We start from the raw sequence: 21,013 nt of genomic DNA, 5'->3' as shown, positions 1-21,013 counted from the left end.
TATCTCTATCTCTGTGTCCTCTAGGTTCTTAAAGATCAAGAGGAAGAAAAAAAAAGTAAACCTTTACTAATTCCCCTATCTACAGGGCTGGAGAGATGGTTCAGTGGTTAAGAGCACTGACTGCTCTTCTAGGGAACCCAGGTTCAATTCCCAGCACCCACATGGCAGCTAACAACCATTAATTCCAGGATCCAACACTCTCACACAGACACACATACAGGCAAAACACTAATAATAAAATAAAAATAAATAAATAAATAAAAATTCTCCCCCCTAAATCCTATCCAGCTCCTATGGCAAAATCTGAAAGTTGGCTCCTGAAAGCGATTTTCAACTGATAAACGTACTTTGCTTATTGAATAGTGTGTTGTGGTGTAGCGCCTGCGGGATTTTTTCTTTCTTTTTTTGTTCTGAAATGCAACTTCAAAAGGAAAGCGTCTGCCACAGAAAAGCAGACTGTTCTCCTTCGCAGTCCCTTTGTCTTTTAAATCAAATCAACCTAATTAGATTTTTTTCTTCCAGCAAAGCGTCTAAAGACGCTGTCAGTTTGAGACCGTAGACTTTGATATTAAGTCACTGGCCGGGGCAGAGTAACTGAGTTCCGGTCAGCAGAGAGCTACCGGCAACTTTTCTCCATCTCCTAACAGCCAGGCCAGGAGTTCTCAGTAGCAAGGCATCTGCGCCAAAGGAACCATGTCGCCTCCCGCCCCACCCCCCACCCCCGGGCGGCGCCACGCCCCCCCCGAGCGACGCCACGCCCCTCAGCGGCGCCACGCCCCCGAGCGTGGTGAGGCGCCTGCTGCTCTGTCTCTATAGAAACCGCTACTGCTTTCCTGTGGCCACAAGCAGAATGGCGGCTGGGGAGTCGAGCTATCTAGGTGGCTTCTACTTCAGATTTCTGCCTCAGAGAACTTTCTCATCCCTGAGCACCCGGGAGATCACCAGTCGGCTCCGCCAGTGGTGAGGAGCGAGAGGTGGGAGCGGCCACGCTCCCGTCCCGTGGACTTAGGGCCGAGCTCGGGGTTGCAGCTCTACGCTCCGGGATCCGGGCTCGGGGATCCGGGGTCCGGGCTCAGGGATGCGGGCTCCGGACTCTGCACTCTGCTCCCAAACTCCGGCCACAGCCCACTGATTCTCCCCCTCTGCCAGGTCCATGCTGGGCAGAATCCAGGCGCAGGCGTTCAGCTTCGACCAGACGTTCCAGCCCTACCAGAAGGATGATTTCGTCATGGTTGGTATGGGGGGGGGGTCTCTTCTGAAGTTCTAGGGAATACTCCATGACATGTTCTTGGAGTAATAAAATGTGCAAGTTGGGTTTGCTTTTGTTTCTTAGGGGACTTTTGAGACAGTGTCTCATTCTGTATCTGGCCTGGCACTCCCCGGATCCTCTAGACTCTGCCTCCCAAGGGCCACCACGACTGCCTTACAAACAGCATCTTTTACCTACCTTTGGGATTCTTCCTTAGATAACTTTAAAATTTCGTAATGTTTTTAGACAGTCTCACTGTAATTCTGATGGCCTTGAGCCCATGTCAGTCATCCTGCCTCAGCATCCCCTGTGCTGGAATACAAGGTTGTGTTACCAATTCTGACTGAACATTGTGAGGGGTATTTTTTTTTTAATAAGTGCATCTTGTTTTTAAGAACTATTACCTGGCTTTATCTCTGACTTTATTAAGCTTAACTCTAAATACTTCTGGTTTCTGAAAGTTGCATTCATCCTGAGAAGGGGGTCTCAAGCCCCAACACGGTGCCCAAACAAGACTTCCTCCCAAAGGTGTCAAGCAATGACCTGTCTGGAAAAAGTCTTTTTAACTAGAGAGGATTTCTTTAAAGAAGGCAAAGTTCATTCAAAGGTGTGAGACTTAAAACCCAGCCCCACTGTTTTCAATGTTGTCTCTTACCCGACAAAGGGAAAGTATTGTTAGGTTTGTGCAGTGACCTTCATTTGTTTTTGCCATTGTCCTCTGAGTATTGGCTTTAGTTTATAGTTCACATGTAATGTATTCACTCTGACACTTCTTGAAGGCCCACAGTGTGCTAGAAACTTCTCAATAGCTAGAGATAGAAAAGAGTCAAAGGATGGTCTTTGAAGAATGTTCTGTCCTCACCAAGAATGCCAGCAAATAACACAGGTCATCTTACACACTGCCAAGAGTGAAGAGAGACAGTCTCCTAATTCCGAAGATCAGAAGTGGTTCACTCTGCCGAAACCTGTAGAGGTGAATCTTTGCCTGCTGCTGGCTCCGGCTGGGCAGTTTCCCATAGTTCTTGTCGTTACTTCTAAAGACACCAGTCGTACTGGATTAGTACCCATCCTGCACCATTAACAGCTGCAGTGGCCCTCTTCCTGAGGACACTTTCTGAGCTGAGTTAAATTTATTCACTTTCCTTTACCCGTGATAGGGTTATAATGCCACTGTACTGTAATGATACTATTATGACATGTCTGATGTTGTATGATGTTTTGTTATTTTGCCTTTTTGGGGGGCCACTATTTAGCTTCCAAATGAATCACATGCGAAGGCTTATTCTTAGTTATGAATGCCTGGCCATAGTGTGGCTTGCTTCTAGCCAGCTGTCCTAGCTTAAATTACCCCCACTACCTTTTGGCTCTGAGCTTTTATCTTTCTTACTTCTGTATGCCTCACTTTCCTTCCTGTTCCGTGGCTGGCTGGGTGGCTGCTCTCAAGTTCCTCCTTTCCTTGTTCTCTTGTTCCTCCTTTTTCTCATTTCTCCTGCTGTTTATACTATCTGCCAGTCCCGCCTGTCCTTGCTCCTGCCTCGCTGTTGGCTGTTCAGCTCTTTATTAGGACCATCAAGTGTTTTAGACAGGCAAAGAATCACAGCTTCACAGTCAATCAAATGCTACATAAACAAAACACACCTGAAAATAATATTCCCCAACAGTCTCAGTTTATTTGTGGCTAGATTTTGATAATTTACCAGTACTGACCCTCAACTATTTTTATTTCTTATTCTTATTTCATACAATACATTCTGACCACAGCCTCCCGTCCCTCCACACCTAGTGCTACCCCTTCAACATTCCCTCTTCCACAGATCCACTGTGCCTCCATTTCACTTCACAAACGAAGAAGCCTCCCAGGGATATTAACTGAGCATGACATCACAAGATTCAATAACAATGGACACAAACCCTCATATCAAGACTGGGTAAGGCAACCCATTAGGAGGAAATGGATCCCAAGAGTAGGCAAAAGATATGCCCCCACCCCCACTGTTAGGAGTCCCTAAAGAACACAAAGCTGCACAACTGTCACATTTATGTAGAGGGCCTAGGTAGTTGTCTGTTCAGTCTCTGTGAGCCCCTCTGAGTTCAGGTTCGTTGATTCTGTGTTTTCTTGTGGTGTCCTCATCTCTGGATCCTACAACCCTTCCTCCCCATCTTCCGCAGGGTTCCCTGAATGCCACCTACTGTTTCTGCTCCCATCAACTCCTGGAAGAAGCCTCTCTGGGGTCAACTGTGCTAGACATCAATCTATAAATATAGCAGAATATTGTTAGGAATCATTTATTTTTTCTTGTCAGTACTGTTTGGTCTACCCTAGGTCTCTGAGCTGTCCAGCTTCTAGTCCCTGGTCATCTAAGCATACTTAACTTTTTTAAGACCAGAATTTTGGAATGCTGTAAATTTTTTTCTTTTTATTTATTTTTGAAACAGGCTCTTACTGTATGGCCCTGGTTGGTTGGGCTCAAACGGAGAGATCTGCCTGTCCAAGTCCTGGGACCAAAGGAGTGTGCTTCTCTTAAATTTTTGGTTGTGAGCCCAGCCTTGAATGGCTGAGCCATCTCTCCAGTCCTGGTGTGTGATTCTCAAACTAAGAGATCTGCCTGTCCAGGTCCTGGGACTAAAGGTGTGTGCTACCACAACTGGCTTTTTTCTTTGATACTTTTTTTGTTTTAATATATAACTTTTTGTGTGTTTGTTTGTTTTTAAAGACAGGGTTTCTTTTTGTAGTCTTGACTCTCCTAGAACTAGCTCTGTAGACTATGGCCTCAAACTCACTGAGATCCACCTGCCTCTGCCTCCTACGTGCTGTAATAAATGACATGCAACCACCCCCCCCCAGCTCATCTGTAACTTTTAATATCCTTGTTTATTTATTAAATATTTCTTTAATGCTTTACCCCACTCAGGAGTAAGATAAGACCTCTTCCCAGATTGTAAGGCACACACAGTTTCAACAAACCAGGCTCCACAGGACACTGAAATAGTGTTCTGATAGGTGCTGTAGAAAATGTCCTGGGACAGCAGGGAGGGTCACTTGTTGCCAGGAGAGAAGGAGTACATGTCTTCCTTTTTTTTCTTTTTGGTTGCTCAGTAGAGCTCTTAAGCAGGTTCAGTATTTATTCATAAAATTCAATAGATTTCTTTCCATAACCCCAAGCATTTATGTAGTGATGAGGTGAGCAGGCTGCTTTCATCCTGCCCGGCTCCAGCATGGTTAGCTTTACGCCTGAAATAACAACACACAAACTGTATTCTTTTAAACACTTCTTGGCTTATTCTCACATCTTGATTAACCCATTTCTAATAATCTGTAGCACCACGAGGTGGTGGCTTACCGGGAAAGATTCTAGCCTACCTCCATCTCAGAGAGGAGAGCTATGGCATCTGGCTGAATCTGCTTCTTTCTCCCAGCATTCTGTTCTGTCTACTCTGCCTATCTAAGCTGCTGTCCTATCAAAGGGCCAAGGCAGTTTATTAACCAATGAAAGTAACACATTGACAGAAGACCCTCCCACATCACATTTCTTTCTCTTTTTAAAGTTCTTCTTGTGCTAAGGATGTAGCTGAGGTGGTAGGGTACTAGTTTAGCATGCATCTCCACACTACATAAACCAGGCATGGTGATATAGACCTATAATCCCAGCACTGGGAAGATGGAGGCAAGAGGATCAGAATCTGTTGTTCAAGGTCACCTTTGGACCAGGTCATCTCAAAAACCAAATTAAGATTCATAGTTAAAATATTGGGGATCCAGTGTTGTAGACAGAAGTTTCAGTCCTGCCTGGTACTGCCCCCATTCAGTCCCATAGAAACACACAGAGGCTTATATTATTTATAAACTATTTGTCCTATTAGCTCAGACTTATTGTTAAGTAGCTCTTACAACTTAAATTAACCCCTAATTCATTTCTATGTTTAGCCATTTGGCTTGGTACCTTTTCTCAGTAAGTCATTCTCATCTTTCTTCCTCTGTGTCTGGGTGGTGACTGGCTCTCTGCCTTTCCTCTTCCCAGAATTCTCTTAGTCTATTTACCCCACCTATACTTCCCCTTGGCTACTGGCCAATCAACTTTTTATTAAACCAGTATGAGTGACAAACCTTTACAGTGTTCAAGAACATTATCCCACAGCACAGTGTGGAGGTGCCTTTAATTCTAGCACTCAGAATGCAGAGGCAAGTCTGTCTCTGTGAGTTTGAGGCCAGCCTGGTCTACATAGTGAATTCCAGGACAGCCAGGACTACACCAAGAGACCCTGTCTAAAACAAACAAATAACTAAAATGCTGGAGAGCTGAGGAAGTGACTCAGTGGCTGATTGCTTACTTAGCATATGCGGAGATCTGAGTTCCATCTCTGGCACTGAAAAATGTGCATACGATTCTTTGAAGTTTTGTTAAAGATTTATTTGTGGGGCTGGAGAGATGGCTTAGCTTTTAAAGACTAGAGCTCACAACCAAAATGATGAGATTTATGGGTGTGTCTGTGTACCTATATCTATGTGTATCTACTGTATGTACCTATGCCCAGACAGAAGAGGATATTGAGTCCCTTGAAGTTTGAGTTGCATGCTTTGTGAACCATCTTACATGGGGTCTATGCTCAGTATACCAGTCCTTACGATTGAGCAGCAAGTGTTCTTAACCACTGAGCCATCTCTGCAGCCAGTTTTTACACATGTGTATCTGTGTGTAGAGGGCATATGTTCAAGTAGCACCTCTGGAATTGGTCTCTGCAGATGGAGTTTCAGGAGATTGTGAGCTGCCGACTTGAGTGCAAGGAACCAAACGCAGGTCCTCTGCTAGAGCAGTATTCGCTCTTAACCACTGAGCCAGCTTTCCTTTTACTATGTAGTCCAAGCAGGGCTTGACCACCAGGCCTGGCTCAAAAGTACCTTTTTAATAAAGTAATTAAAACCAGGCATGATATCTTATGTCTAGATTCTCAGCACCCAGAGCCTAAGGTGGGAAGAGTGTGACTCCAAGACTAGCCTGGGGTATATAGTGAAACCCTGTTTTCTTTCCTTTCTGGTTTTTTATTTGTTTGTACAAAAGGTTTCTCTGTGTATCCCTGGTAGTCCTATAACTTGCTCTGTAGACCCAACTGTCCTTAAACTCAGAATTCTACCTGATGGGATTAAAATTGTGTGCCAGCTGTAAAGCCCTATTTTCGAAGAAAAATAATTAAAACATTAATGTCAGTTTGTGAAAGGCTGATTGCTCTGCGTAGAGTCTGGAAACAGTGAGACAGAATCGGCAGCCCCTCCAGACAGTGTGTGGTTTCTGCACTGGTATCATGAGGACAGTGTTTGGGGAGGCCCTCATTTTCAGAGACACTTCTGAGGAAGCGTAAGGACAAAGACGCTGAGAGTAGGGAGAACGGCACATGTTGGACCAATCCCAGGTTTCTGCTATAGGCTGTTACAGGACTTGTATATTACTCTCTTAAACACGTAAAAGATGGAGAGTAAGTTTAGTGTTAGGTGCATCCAGGTAGCTGTCTTCTAGTTCGTTGGCTGTAAATCTCACTTTAGGGTCTAACAAGAGCTCTATCAGATGTACACGGTAATGAGAAGGACTTTTCCATGTAAACAGTGACAAGTTGTTTATTTTGCAGTTTCCCCAGAAGCTTGCACATGCTCCCATGAACATCTCAGGAGCAGAATTTAGACCATGGCTGCATCCCACCAACCCTAGCAGATGTGAGTGGGTGCATGCCAGCTCTACGGGGTGGGTGTGTTCTCTCATGGCATCAAACAAGTTCATCTAATCTTTGTGTGCATTTTGATATCTGTATAAATTTGCTACTGCAAACTGGTTTATGAGTCAGCTGCTATTTTTGGAAAGTGCATCAGTTTTCCTAAAGTTGACATTCAGGAAGTCCCTTCTGATACCTTGATGTCAGTTTTTTGTTTTTGGGTTTTTTGTTTGTTTGTTTTTTTAAGATTTTATTTATTTATTATGTATACAACATTCTGCCTCCATGTATGCCCGCATGCCAGAAGAGGGCACCAGATCTCATTACAGATGGTTGTGAGCCACCATGTGGTTGCTGGGAATTGAACTCAGGACCTCTCAAAGAGCAGCCAGTGCTCTTAGCCACTGAGCCATCTCTCCAGCCCCTGTTTTTGTTTTTTGTTTTTCTCTGTAGCTTAGGAGCCTGTCCTGGAACTAGTTCTATAGACCAGGCTGGCCTCGAACTCACAGAGATCCCTCTGCTTCCCAAGTGCTGGGATTAATGGTGTGTGCCACCACCGCCCAGCTGTTGTCAGTTCTATAACAAACGAACAAAACTGTTTTTAATTCATTTTTATGAATATAGCTGTAATTTCAATTTTTAAAGAATTGGTTTGTCTTACTTAAAAGGCCTTTATTTAATTTTTATTTTATGTACATTGGTGGTTTTTTTTTCCCCACATTCATGTCTACATGAGAGTGTAGGATCACCTTGAACTGTAGTTACAAACAGTTGTGAGTTGCTATGTGGTACTGGGAATTGAACCCGGGTCCTCTGGAAGAGTAGTCAGTGCTCCTAACCTTAAGAGGCCTTTATAAAAAGTATTTGGGGGACTAAAGAGATGGCTCAGTCGTAAAGAGCACTGACTGCTCTTCCTAAATGACCCAGGTTCAATTCCCAGCACCCACATGGCAGCTTACAACTGTCTGCAACTCCAGTTTCAGGTGATCTGAAACTTCCCATGGCAAAACACTAATGAACATTTAAAAAGAGTATTTTAGGGGCTGGAGATGTCTTAGCATTAAGAACACTTGTTACTGAAGAAGACCCGGGTTTGGTTCTCAGCACCCATATGGTGGTTCACAACAACCTGTAACTCCAGTTCCAGAAGATTCAGTGACCTCTTCTGGGGTACCTTCATACATACAGACCCAAAATGCTCGTGTGCACTAATAAAGTAAAATATCTTTATAAAATGTATTTTAAACACATTTTCCTTGGCTTTAGGTCAACTGCTGCAAGTAAGCTGGTCTACTTCTATTTATAGCATCTAAACAGCGGCGCTCAGGGTATGAGACAGGGCTGCCTTATATTCTTGATGTTCCTGCCTCCACCTTCTACGTGCTGAAGATTGTAAGCACATGCCTCCATATCTGTTTAATTTCTTTCTTTTAAAAACCTTTCCATCATTTTCTGTGTGCTTGTTCATGTGCCAGGTGAGCATGTGCCACCGTGTACACGTGGCATTGAAGTCAGTTCTTTCCTTCTACATGGAGCCTGGGCATTGGGCATGGGCCTCTGAACCATCTCACTGTCCCTTGGTTTCATTTCATTTGTTTCTTTTAAAAAATTCATTAGCTTTTTTCTTAAAGTTCTTCCAGTCAGTGTAATGGTACGCACCTTATCGAACACCCAAAAGATAGAAGCAGGGGTCCCAGGAGTCCAGGGATAGCCTGAGGTGTACCATGAGTTACATGTGTGTGCAAGACTAGCCTGAATACATGAGGTCCTGTTGCAAAAAAAAAAAAAAAAAAAAAAAAAGGAAATATGGGGGCTAGAGAGATGGCTTAGCGGTTAAGAGCATTGGCTGTGCTTCCAGAGGACACAGGTTCATTTCCCAGAGCCCACATGGCAGCTCACAGCTGTCTGTAACTTCTTTTCCAGGAGATCTGATGCCCTCATACAGATACACTTGCAGGCAAAACACCAATGTTCATGAAATAAAAACAAATAAAAAAAAAAAACACAAAGTCCTTCAAGCTGGACATAATGGCTCATACCTGTTATCCTAGCACACAGTATTGAGGCCAGAGGACTGAGGTTTTTAGGGAAACTTGGAATACAAAGCAAATTCAAAGCCAGTCTGAGCTACATAATGAGACACTGTCAAAAAGTCAAGGGCTGGGTAAATAGCTCGGGAGTGAGCAGTTGCTCAGTATAGACAAGTCCTGGCTTTGATGCCCAGTACCTTCGGGGGGGGGGGGGGGGAAACAGTAATTAAAGCAGAGCTTTTCTTCTTTACATTAAACGATATTTTATTAATTTTGTTTCAAAAGTTAATTTATTTATGATAAAGTTTCTAACATGTTCCCTTGAAATTTGTATTTTAGGCTTTTTTCAAAGACCCAAATGTCATTCCAAATTTGCAGTTACTTTCAGATTCTTCTGGACAGTGGACCACATTAGGTAAAGAAAATTAATTTTCATATTTCCAAGTTAACTATTTTAATAAAATTTGCCTCAGCAATTATTACTAGTGATTTGTGTCACTAATATACAAATTGAGACATTCATGATGTGTGACCAGCTGTGGCACGCTTGCCCTGCGTCTCTGTCCTGGAAATCTGCTATCATCCTGGCGTACCACATCAGAGCGATTTTCTCTCAGAAGTATAGAAAATATACACCCTCTACCTTCCATTTACTCTGGTATGCTGTTCACATTGAGATGAGTAAGAAGAAAGGGCGCTCAGGAGGTCACTGGTACATTAAGGGGTACTGGCTGGAGATGCAGCTCTGCGTCCTGAGTGACGCACAAAGATCTGGTTCAGTCTCTAGCAGCACTGTAGTGGTTTGGAAGAAAATGACCCCCGGAGGGAGTGGCACTATTAGGAGGTGTGGCCTCAGAGTAGGTGTGATCCTACTTGAGGAAGTGTGTCAATGTGGGGGCAGGCTTTGAGGTCTCATCCATGCTCAAACCATACCCAGCAAGTCAGTTCAGTTCCTATTGTCTGTGGATCAAAGATGTACGAATTCTTAGAACCTTCTCTAGCACCATGTCTGCCTGCATGCGGGCAACCGGCCACCATGCTCCCTGCCATGAAGATAACGGACTAAACCTCTGAAACTGTAAGCCACCACCTCGTGTGAATGTTTTTCTGTTTTTTAATGATTTATTTATTTGCATTGGTGTGTCTATGTAAGGTGTTGGATCCCCTGGAACTGGATTACAGACAATTGTAAGCTGCCGTGTGGGTGCTCAGAATTGAACCCAGATCCTCTGGAAGAGCAGGCAGTGCTCTTAACCACTGAGCCATCTCTCCAGCCCCTAACTGTTTTCCTTTATGAGAGTTGCCATGCTCATGGTGTCTCTTCACAGCAACAGAAAGCCTAACTTAGACAATCACATAAAGCCAAGTATAGTAGTACACACCTGTAACTCCTGTAATCCCAACACTGGGGAGGTAGAGACAGGAGGATCAGAAGTTTATACCTAGCAAGTTGAGGCCAGCCTGGGCAATATGAGATCCTGTCTTAAAATAATAATAATAACAATAATAATAAATTAAAAAGGGAGAGAGATGTGATGGAGGGAACAAAAAAGAGGGGCTGGAGAGATGGTACTGTTCATCAGTTAAGAGACACCGTGCCCTTCCAGACGTTCACGTCTCGGTGCCCATATATGGCATCACAGCCTGACTCCAGCTTCAGGGGGTCCAGGACCTGTAGCCTTCATGGCACCTGTGCATACATGCACACCCCTCACATGGACAGATACAGTCACATAATTAAAAATCGTGAGACTGTAATAGTACCTTCCAGGTTTTCCTATAGACGTGAGAGTGTGGGAGGGAGATGGCCAGTTCTACCCGGGACAGGTCCGATGACGGGAATTCCTGGGCAGAGTACAGCTGCAGCTCACACGTGGTTTTCACAGGAATTGGCTAACCTGGAATTGTTTAGAATAACAAATCATAGAGAAATGACTTCTTAAAGGCAGACCCTTTCTCTAGATGACACTTTAATAATACACTAAAACAATCCTTGAAAATTCTATTTATTTATTTGGTGTGTGTGTGTGTGTGTGTTGTGTGTGCGTGCACCTGCCTGCCGATTCCTACCATTTCTTCCAAACGTACACGTCCAGCATTTTACCACCTGTGCCGTCAGCTCCCCCAAAGACCGCATTGAAAACCAGCATGAATACTATATTTTAGATTCAAGTTTGAGGTTTCAACTGTGGAACTGGTAACACCATTCCATACTGAATGGTGTTTTACACTTTTTGCTTTTGGGGTGGGGGCGGCCACCATCCAGCTCTCAAATAAATCACACACAGAGACTTATTCTTAGTTATGAATGCCTTGCATTGGCTTGTTTCTTGTCAGCTTTTCTTAACTTAAATTATCCTATCTTTTGTTTATAGGCTTTTACCTTTCTCTATTTGTATATCTTTTTTTACTTCTTTCTCCATGGCTCGCTGTGTAGCTGGGTGGCTGGCCCCCAGTGTCCTCCTCTCATTCTCTCGTTGCTCCTCTGTCCCCCTTCCTCCTAGAGTCCTGTTTATACTCTGCCTGCCAGCCCTGCCTATCCCTGCTCTTGCCTCACTATTGGCCGTTCAGCTCTTCATTATCAGGTGCTTTAGACAAGGAACAGTAACACAACTTCACACAGTAAACAAATGCAGCGGAAACAAAAGTCACACATCTGAAAATAGTATTCCCCAACAATTCCATTTAGAAAAAGGATCTGTGTATAACAACAGTGTATAAAATTAGATATGAGAACACAGCTTGTACTATGCTAGACAATAAGGAGATAGATATTCCAATATGTAAAATAACATCACTCTTTTTGATCATTTTTGTATTGGAAAAGTTACTTTTCATAAAAAAAAGTCACAGTCTCTATTATTAAATGAATAAATTTGTTTTATAATTCTACAAAAAAAAAAAAGAAAAATGATCTGTGGGCTGGAGAGGGTTAGAGTTAGGGCCTGCCTGCAAGCAGACATGCAGGCAAAACACTATATACTTAATAAATAAAATCTTTTTTAAAAAATTAAAAAGAAAACAGTTCACAGAAGTGTGTGCAGTCTCCGTCTTCTTGGCACAGGCTTCACAGAAAGGCCTGACTTGGTCCCAAGTTTTGTTCAAGTTTTTTTGTTTGCTTATTTTGTTTTTCATGATTGTCTTAGTTAGGGTATCTTTTGCTGTGAAGAGACACCATGCCCATGTCATCTCATAAAGAAAACCATTTAATGGAGGTGGCAGCTTATAGTTCAGAGGTTTCGTCCATTATCATCATGGCAGGGAGCGCGGTGGCTGAGAGTATGTCCGCATGCAGGCAGACATGGTGCTAGAGCAGGTTCTAAGAATTCGTACAATAGGAAGTGAACTNAATTATTATTATTATTATTATTATTATTATTATTATTATTATTATTATTATTATAAACAGGATTTCTCTGTGTAACAGCCTTGGCTGTACTGGAACTCTCTTTATAGACCAGGCTGGTCTCGAACTCAGAGATCCACCTGCCTCTGCCTTTCAAGTGCTGTGATTAAAGACGTGCACCACCACCACCTGGTTTCTCTATTTTTTAAGCTAACTCCCCAGGCTCAATAGTAGTCTGTCCAGGTGTGCATGGGTGTGGGTCATCCTCTGGAGCATGGGTAACTACCAGTAAGGCCAGTCTCCCAAAAGAAGAAGAATTTTCCCTCCCCCAGGGACTTCTTAGCTCCCCACCCCCACCCCGCACCCCTGTTGGGATTTAGCCAGCTCAGTCCTGCGCAGGTAAGCACAGCTGTTGGAGCTGAGGGCAGCTGTCCTGCCATGTCCAGAGGACAGCATTTCACTGTACTCTGTCTGCGCCTCTAGAAAGTGTTCCCTGAGCCTTTGCTGTTGAATTTAAAAATCACATTTATTTATGGTGTGTGTGTGTGTGTATATATAGGTCAGAGCACGGTTAGCAGAAGTTGGCTCTCCTTCCACCAGGAAGGTCCCAGGGATAGAACTCAAGTGCTGGGCTCATCAGGTCCCTTTCTTCCCCTCTGAGCCATCTCAGCAGACCTTATTCTAAGTGTAGAACAAAGTGTTGCACAAAGAGAGCTTCTGAGCTGCCACACGTGCCATCAGGTAGGAAAAGAACTCTAAAATTAGAAACACTTCACTTGGGTTTGTTTTTTATTTGTATGTACATGTATGGATGTGCATGTGCATGCATGTGCCCACAGAGACCGTGAAAGGGTGTTGTCTCCCCTGGAGCTAGAGTTAGAGGCTCTGAGCTACCTGACTGATGCTGAGATCTGGAAGAGCAGCAAGTGCTCTTAACCATGAACCTTCTCTCCAGCCCAGCACTCATGTTTTTGAAGAGGAATTTTTTGAATGCTACCAATGCTTTTCTACCAACTTGGCTTCCTTTCCTCTCATTTTTTTGCAATTTTTTTAAATTGTTGTTATTTTTCTGGTATATTGATGTCTTCCCCCTCAGTTTTCTTTTTTTTTCCCCCTCAGTTTTCATTTGGAGTCTTTATATCCCTACCCCCAAAATCAGTCTGGATTGCCTAGAGTCTCAACAGCCGGGCTGTTAATTTTGAATTTAAAGCAGTCCTCCTGCCTCAGCCTCTGGAGTGCTGAAGGGCTACAGGCTTGCAGCAGCACACCCACTCTGTGCAGTGCTGGGGCTTGAACCCAGGGCTTCACGGAAGCTAGGAGGAAGCTAGGAAGTGGTTTTCCACCGCAGCTGCTGCAGCTCAGGAAGGAGGCATGGAGGAGACTGGAAAGGGACGCCTGTGAACATTTATAGCCCTGCGCTATCGGGAGACACCAGAAACCCTGTTCTGAAGAGAACACCAAGGGTATGCTAGGAAAACCATCTGATAAAGAGATCAGGGCGTGTCTGTGGGAGTTATCAGTCATTTCAGCAGAAACCAAAAGTATAATGGGATGGTTATCAGTAAAGATGCTGATCTAAAGGGCTCTTGGACTTCTTACTCCTGTGGGCTGGGCCATAGAGCTTCTCAGCTGCCAACATGAGCTGTGTGTTAAGGAAAGATCCAGAAGGTAAATCAGGGCTCAGCAGTGCAGAATCTGTACAGGGGGCCTGAGTTTAGTTCCCAGCACCCATGCTAGGCCATTCAGATTCTGGAGATCTAACACCTCTGACCTCTGAAGGCACCAGCATCCACATCCACACACACAGACACACACAACACACAATTTTTAAAAAATAATCTTTGTAAAGAGTCTTTGTCCCACCAGCCAGCTCCCAAATAATGACATGGAGATTTATTAATTATGAAAGCTTGGCTTTATCTTAGGTTTATTTCTAACTAGCCCTTATAATTTAAATTAACACATTCCCATTAATCTACATTATCTCATGGACCACCCATCCTGCTTCCTCCTTGTCTCTTCCCTGTCTCTTATCTCTATGGCACAACTAGATTCCTCCCCCTACTTCCTCCCTCTACCTAGAAGTCCCACCTATAACTCCTGCCTGGCTATTGGCTGTTCAGCTTTTTTATTACACCAATTACAGCGATACACCTTCACACAGTGTACAAATATCCATAACAAATCTTTTTAAAAATGTCAGTGAGAGGTCATTTTACCAGACCAGACAGCCTCTAATCTTATCCTCAGAGACTGGGCCACCCAGACACAGAACTTGGGGCCAAGTAAACAGAAACCTTAGGTACTGGTTCACCTGGTGCCTAATAATTGTTTATCTGGTTTGAGGGTGGAAATGGCTGTCCTGTGTTCATCTCATCAGTATATTTTATTTTTGGTTTCTCAGTCTGTAGACCAGGTTAGCCTAGAACCCAGAGATCCTCCTGCCTCTCCCTCCTGAGTTCTGGGATTAAAGGGTGTACCACCACTGCCTGGCCTACCAGTGTACTTTAGAAACATACATTTCGTGTAACAGGTTTACATAAAGAGAAATTCTGCCTCAGACTGAAGTGTACCTCAGTCTTACCTTTTAGAACATTTAGATGAAACTCTGAACCTGAATGAGTTCAAATTTGGAGTCTTTTGAAGTGGAATAGTACTTTCCATGTGAGGAAACTGAAGTTAGGAGCCGGGGATGAAATCTGATTGGCTGAATTGTCTTACCTAAAGTCCAGTGCTCCCTGATGACTCTGCGTGCTGAGTCACCTACTGGCTGCCAAGGCTCAGAATGCAATGACACTGGGTTAGGCCATCATCCTCTGAACTCTGAGGTGATGGACATCAGTCCATAGTAGATGCCGTTTCCACAACTTAGACTAAGGGGTTTAGGTTGAATTTAGTAAGTTTGACTTATTAAAATGGCATGCTAGGCAGGTGGGGGCGCACACCAGTAGTCCCTTAGCTGGGTCGGGTAGATGCAGGGCATTGCCAGTCCAGGACTACCTGACTTACAAAAACTGTCTCCACACACACGTGCATACGCACACACATGCGTGCGCACACACCTACCAACATCATCTCTCCCCTGTGCTCACCAGCCCTTGTTCTGGAGCTGCCAGACTCTTCTCTACCCTCAGTCTTTCGGAAGCATCCAGAGTTATCCCATCATAGTCTGTCGGCTTTTTGCCTCATCTGCTCCCTAAAAGGACTGGGCCTCAAAACAAGAAGGGCTTCTCTTAGGAGCACAGCTTTTGAAGTCATTGAAACACATAGTTCCTGGCTCCAGGCAGTTTTCTTGTCCCTACGTCCAGGATCATGACCTGCAAGAACAGGTTCCAGCATGACCTGGTGGAGTCAAAGCAGGAAAGGCAAACAGTTGCCAGGGTTACTTCTAAGCCCTGGCATTTCTCAGGCTAGCAATGCAGTAGTGGGGCCCGAAGATGGAACTGCGCAATCGCATGTGCAGGGCCCTAGAACCAACAAGGTAGCCAGAAGACAAAAGAATATTGTGCCAAACTGTGTGTAGGTAAAAGAAAGGGAAAGCTGATTGAGGCGATAATAAAAATATTTTTCTTAACCTTTATGGCTATGTAATTTGAGGTGTACTAACGGGAAAAACTATTTTTAAAAGATATATTTAAGCCGGGCGGTGGTGGCGCATGCCTTTAATCCCAGCACTCGGGAGGCAGAGGCAGGAGGATCTCTGTGAGTTCGAGACCAGCCTGGTCTACAAGAGCTAGTTCCAGGACAGGCTCCAAAACCACAGAGAAACCCTGTCTCGAGAAAAAAAAAAAAAGCAATAAAAAAGAGAAAAAGTGTGGTCTGGGGGCCAGGACTCAAAGAGGAAGGAGCTAGGGATATAAAAGAAGCCAAGCTCACCAGGCAGTGGTGGCACACACCTTTAATTCCAGCACTCAGGAGCCAGAAGCAGGTGGATCTCTGTGAGTTCGAGGCCAGCCTGATCTACAGAGTGAGTTCTGGGACAGCCAGGGCTACACAGAGAAACCAAGAAGCGGCTGGGCCCCAGTGCGGTTGTCTCACGTTTCCCTTCTGGTCTAAGTGACCAGCCCTGCCTTGAGTGTGACCTTGGCTTGGAAATGTGTCTGTGTCTTACACACTGTCAGCGAGATCTCATGGGAGACTTTGTAATGAAGAAAAAATATTTTCAAAGCATCTTCAAAGACTTTACAAATAATCATTAATTAAATTATTGTTTTGGTTTTGATGTTTTGTTTTCTGAAACAAGGCCTCGCTATGCAGCCCTAGTTGGAACTTGCAGTGTATGTCTGTCCTCCTGCCTTTCCCTCAAGTGACGATGGTAGACGTGAGGCACAACAGTGCTCAGCTTCCTCTTGTTAACGTGTATTTAGTCAGTGTGTCTTTATGTGTGCATACATGCCAGATGATAATTTGCAGGAGTTCGTTCTGTCTTTCCACCATGTGGATTGAATTTAGGTCATCAGAACTGGTAGGAAACACCTTTGTCCACTAACTCATTGCACCAACCATTCACATTTTGGTTTGGTGTGTGTGTGTGTTTATGTATGTATATATGTATGTGTGTGTGTATGTGTGTACACATGCTTGTGTGCCTATGGAGGTCAGAGCTGTCACATCTCCTGGGAGCTGGAGTTACATAGTCTTGTGAGCCATCCATTGTGGGTGCCAGAAACTGACCTCAGTTTCTCTGTAAGAGCAGTCTGTGCTCTTAACCATAGAGCCGTCTTTCTGAACTACCCCACCGCACCTATACCTACCTATTTTGAGACAGGGTTTCACTTTGAAACCCAGACTGGTCCTGTAGCTGACTGAGAATGCTAGTCTACCTCAGCCTCTCGGGTGCTGGCCTTATAGGTATGTGTTATCAAACTTATGGAAATCCAAACTTATGTGAAGGAATCTTATGCTTTCATTGGCAATTCTACATTTGATCTTTGCCAGAAGGCCAAGGAGCAAAGTTTTCTAGGCAGTTCTGACAAATGCATTTCAGTAGAGGGCATGCCGGGCTGTAGGAACCCTGGGTTCTGTCCCCAGCACTGACTAGAGCTAGGCATGGCTATAATCCTGTGCCTATCTGTAATCCTGTGCACACCTGTAATCCTGTGCATACCTGTAATCCTGTGCCTACCTGTAACCCTGTGCACACCTGTAATCCTGTGCATACCTGTAATCCTGTGCCTACCTGTAATCCTACGCACACCTGTAATCCTGTGCACACCTGTAATCCCACCACTGAAGAAGTAGAAGCAGGAAGATCAGAAGGTCAAGCTCATCCCCCACCTACATGGTGATTTCAGGGTTAACATGGGCTTGTGAAACCTTGTCCTGATAACACCACACACACACACACACACACACACACACACACACACACACACAGTCATAAGCCCCCTACTAAACACACAAAGCATTTTTGCATTAAGCATTCTCTAGTTCACTGATTCTCAACCTGTGGGTCAAGACCCTTAGGGTGGAAAGACCACTTCATATCATATATCACATTCAGATATTGTTTGTGTGGGATATTTACAGTTATGAAGTAGCAATGAAATATGCTATGGCTGAGGTCACCACAACCTGAGGAGTCATATAAAGGTCGCGGCATCAGGAAGGATGCGAACCACTACGCTAGTTTATGTTCACCTAGTTCTGAAATAATATTTTATTAATACATTGTTTTTGTTTTGAAACTTGAGTAACACCGTATATCCCGTAAGCCCTGGTTTAGAACTTGCTCTGCAGCCCAGCCCATCCTCAAACTGTGGCAATCCTCCTGGCTTACTCTCCTGGATGCTGGCCTTACAGCCACTAGCCAAACTGGCTCAAAACTCTTTTTACAGTTTATTTTATTAAAACCAAAACACCTAAATAAATGAAAAAGATTTATTTTTGTTTTATATCTGTGTGTTGAGGTAGAGTACCTACTGAAATTTCTTGGAGCTAGAGTTATAGGTGGTTGTGAGCCACTTGAGGAAGGTGCTGGAATCCAAATACTGGTCTTTGGGAAGAGGCAGCAAGTGTTCTTACCCACCAACTCACCTCTCTAGTCCCTAACCTTTATTTCAGGTTAATGTAGTAGTAGTAGTAGTAGTGTGTGTGTGTGTGTGTGTGTGTGTGTGTGTGTGTGTGCCACAGAAGCTACTTTGGGGATGGGTTTTGTCTTTTCATGGTAGTTCAGGGACCTAATTCATGACTGTGTAGCACTTTTATTCACTGAGTCATTAAGATATGTGTTGTGTTTGGTTACTTCTTAGAATCCATGCATAATGGTTGGTTTTAGAAATTGGGGCTGGACCATGCATGGTGGCACACAAGTTTAATCAAAGCTCTTGAGAAAAGGCAACTGTCCATGAGTTTGAGGCCAGCCTCATCTTCATAGTGAGTTCCAGGACTTTGACTCAAAAAAACAAAAACAAAAATGGAGGGATGGAATTTGAATCCATGTCCCATGACTCACGATCACCTGTTACTCCAGCTGCAGGTCACCGGTGCTGCCTCTGGCCTCTGTGGGCACCTACACACAGGTGGCAGACACAGACACCACAATTGCACAGAAACAAAAGATAAAAGTATATCTTTTTAAAAGTTTAGAAATAACTAAAATCACTAAATTTCACTTTTATATTGTCATTCTTTACAAAATATCTTTTTCAGGAACTGAAGTAAAAAAAATTGAAGCTATAAATGTCCCGTGCACACAGCTTTCAATGTCATTTTTCCAGCGGTTATACAGTGAAAATATTGTTCGCGAGAGTGGACACATTGTCAAGTGCTTGGATTCTTTCTGCGATCCCTTTCTCATTTCAGATGAACTGAGAAAAGTAAGTACAGAGTTTTAAAATTTCACAGTGGGAGTTTATGGAAGGAAATGAGAAAGGACCTTCAGCCGCTCAACCTGGAGTTCACTCTAGCTAGTTGATCTTCTCAGGGTGGACTGATGTGGACTGATGTGGACTGCTGACGTGACTGTGGCGGTCGGGCTGACGCTACACATGCACAGGACGTCACTCCTGTCAGGTATCGGGCCCAGTGTGTCAACAGCAGAGAAACTCCGGCCTGTTTAATGATGAGCTATTGTCGTCCCTATCAGTCTCAACATCAAATGGATATTAAGAATATACCTGAAAAGTTGATAATAATGGCACATGCCTGTAATCCTAGCACTCAGGAGGCAGAGACAGGGAATCTAATCAGGAGTTCAAGGCCAGTCCTAGGCTATATAGGGAGACCTATCTCAAAAGTAAGACCAACAAAACTAAACTAGAAATGGAGCTTGGGACATAGCACAGCTGAGAGAATATTTAATCTCGTGAACAAAGCCCTGGGTTTGATCTCCAGCACTTCATACACATGGCTTGATGGCACATGCCTATTAGCCTAGCCCTTGGGTTAAAGGTCACCTCATCTGTGTAGTTCAAGGTTAGCTTGGGGTACATGAGACCCTGCCCAAGAATTAAAAGAAAAAATATATTAGTAATTTGGTTTTTTGTTGGTTTTTCAAGATAGGGTTTCTCTGTAGCTTTGGAGCCTATCTCTATGCTTGCAGACCAGGCTGGTCTCGAACTCACAGAGATCTGTCTGCCTCTGCCTCCCGAGTGCTGGGATTAAAGACGTGCGCCGCCACCACCTAGCAGTAGTTTGGTTTTTAAACAGATATATTTCATGTGTATGAATCTTTTATCTGTATGCATGTGTATGCACCACATGTGGGCCTAGTGGTCATGAAGACCAAACAAGGTCTGGATCCCCTGGTATTGGAGTTACAGATGGTTGTGAACCACCATACAGGTGCTGGGAACTGAGCCTGAGTCCTTTGCAAGAGAGGGAAGCGCCTGGTGTTGCACAGGCTGACCTTGAACTCACTGTGTGGTTAAGGGTGGCCTCAAGCTTCTAAAAGCTCAAAATCATAACCCTGTATTATACATTGCATTGCTTGAAGATGATTTTTATCATCTTAGGTTTTGCTCATGGAAGACTCTGAAAAATATGAAGTCTTCAGCCTACTGGAAAGGGAAGAGTTCCTGTTCTGTCTTTTTAAGCACCTCTGCCTTGGAGGCTCCCTTTGTCAGTATGAAGATATGATTAAGCCGTATCTGGACACAGCAAAGCTGATCTATAAGGATCTGGTGAGGTAATGTTCTCAGTGTGTAAATTCTTCCCAGGAGAGAAAATCCTTTTTGTTTACCCTGGTGGAATTACCCAGCGTCGCTTGTGTTCGTATTGGCTACTCCACTGGCCCTTTGCAGCCCGCCTCTCTCTTCTCCAGGCCAGAAGATTTTGTGTCTCTGTTTTTGTTTGTTTCGTGCCAGTGCTGGTATTGGGCTAAGACCTTGATTTATAGGCAAACATTCTACCCTGAGGCAGCAGCCTTGTCTTTCAGGTCATTATCAGGTTTTTTTTTTTTTTTTTTGCTTTTTCGAGACAGGGTTTCTCTGTGGTTTTGGATCCTGTTCTGGAACTAGCTCTTGTAGACCAGGCTGGTCTCGAACTCACAGAGATCCACCTGCCTCTGCCTCCCGAGTGTCATTATCAGTTTTTGTGAGGTTTGTTGTGTCTGGTCTACACTGCAACTCAGGCTGCCTTAGAGCTCACTCTGTGACCCAGGCTGTCCTGCCTAATTGCGGGTCTTACTGCCATGCCCAGCCCCCAGGCTTAGTTCTCAGCTTTTCCTCCTTCCCCTTTCCTCACCCC

At 44.1% G+C, this 21,013-nt stretch overlaps 1 protein-coding gene across 1 annotated transcript in view; it reads left to right on the top strand.

The window, feature by feature from the left end:
* The first annotated feature begins 800 nt into the window (after nt 1–800).
* Cfap300 (cilia and flagella associated protein 300) overlaps nt 801–21,013 on the top strand; it is a 25,260-nt gene continuing 5,047 nt past the window's right edge. The window contains exons 1-5 of the mRNA XM_050162226.1: nt 801–960; nt 1,150–1,231; nt 9,319–9,394; nt 18,977–19,143; nt 20,281–20,453. Of these exons, the coding sequence (XP_050018183.1) occupies nt 851–960; nt 1,150–1,231; nt 9,319–9,394; nt 18,977–19,143; nt 20,281–20,453 (608 nt within the window). The 5' untranslated portion in view covers nt 801–850. The remainder of the gene's footprint in view (nt 961–1,149; nt 1,232–9,318; nt 9,395–18,976; nt 19,144–20,280; nt 20,454–21,013) is intronic.

The sequence above is a fragment of the Alexandromys fortis genome, unplaced genomic scaffold (assembly GCF_014885135.2).
Source record: "Alexandromys fortis isolate MF-2015 unplaced genomic scaffold, M_Fortis_MF-2015_v1.1 scaffold_112, whole genome shotgun sequence".
In the NCBI taxonomy this organism is placed as follows: Eukaryota; Metazoa; Chordata; class Mammalia; order Rodentia; family Cricetidae; genus Alexandromys; species Alexandromys fortis.
Note: the sequence above shows the minus strand (reverse complement) of the source record. Positions and strands in the feature narration are given on the sequence as shown.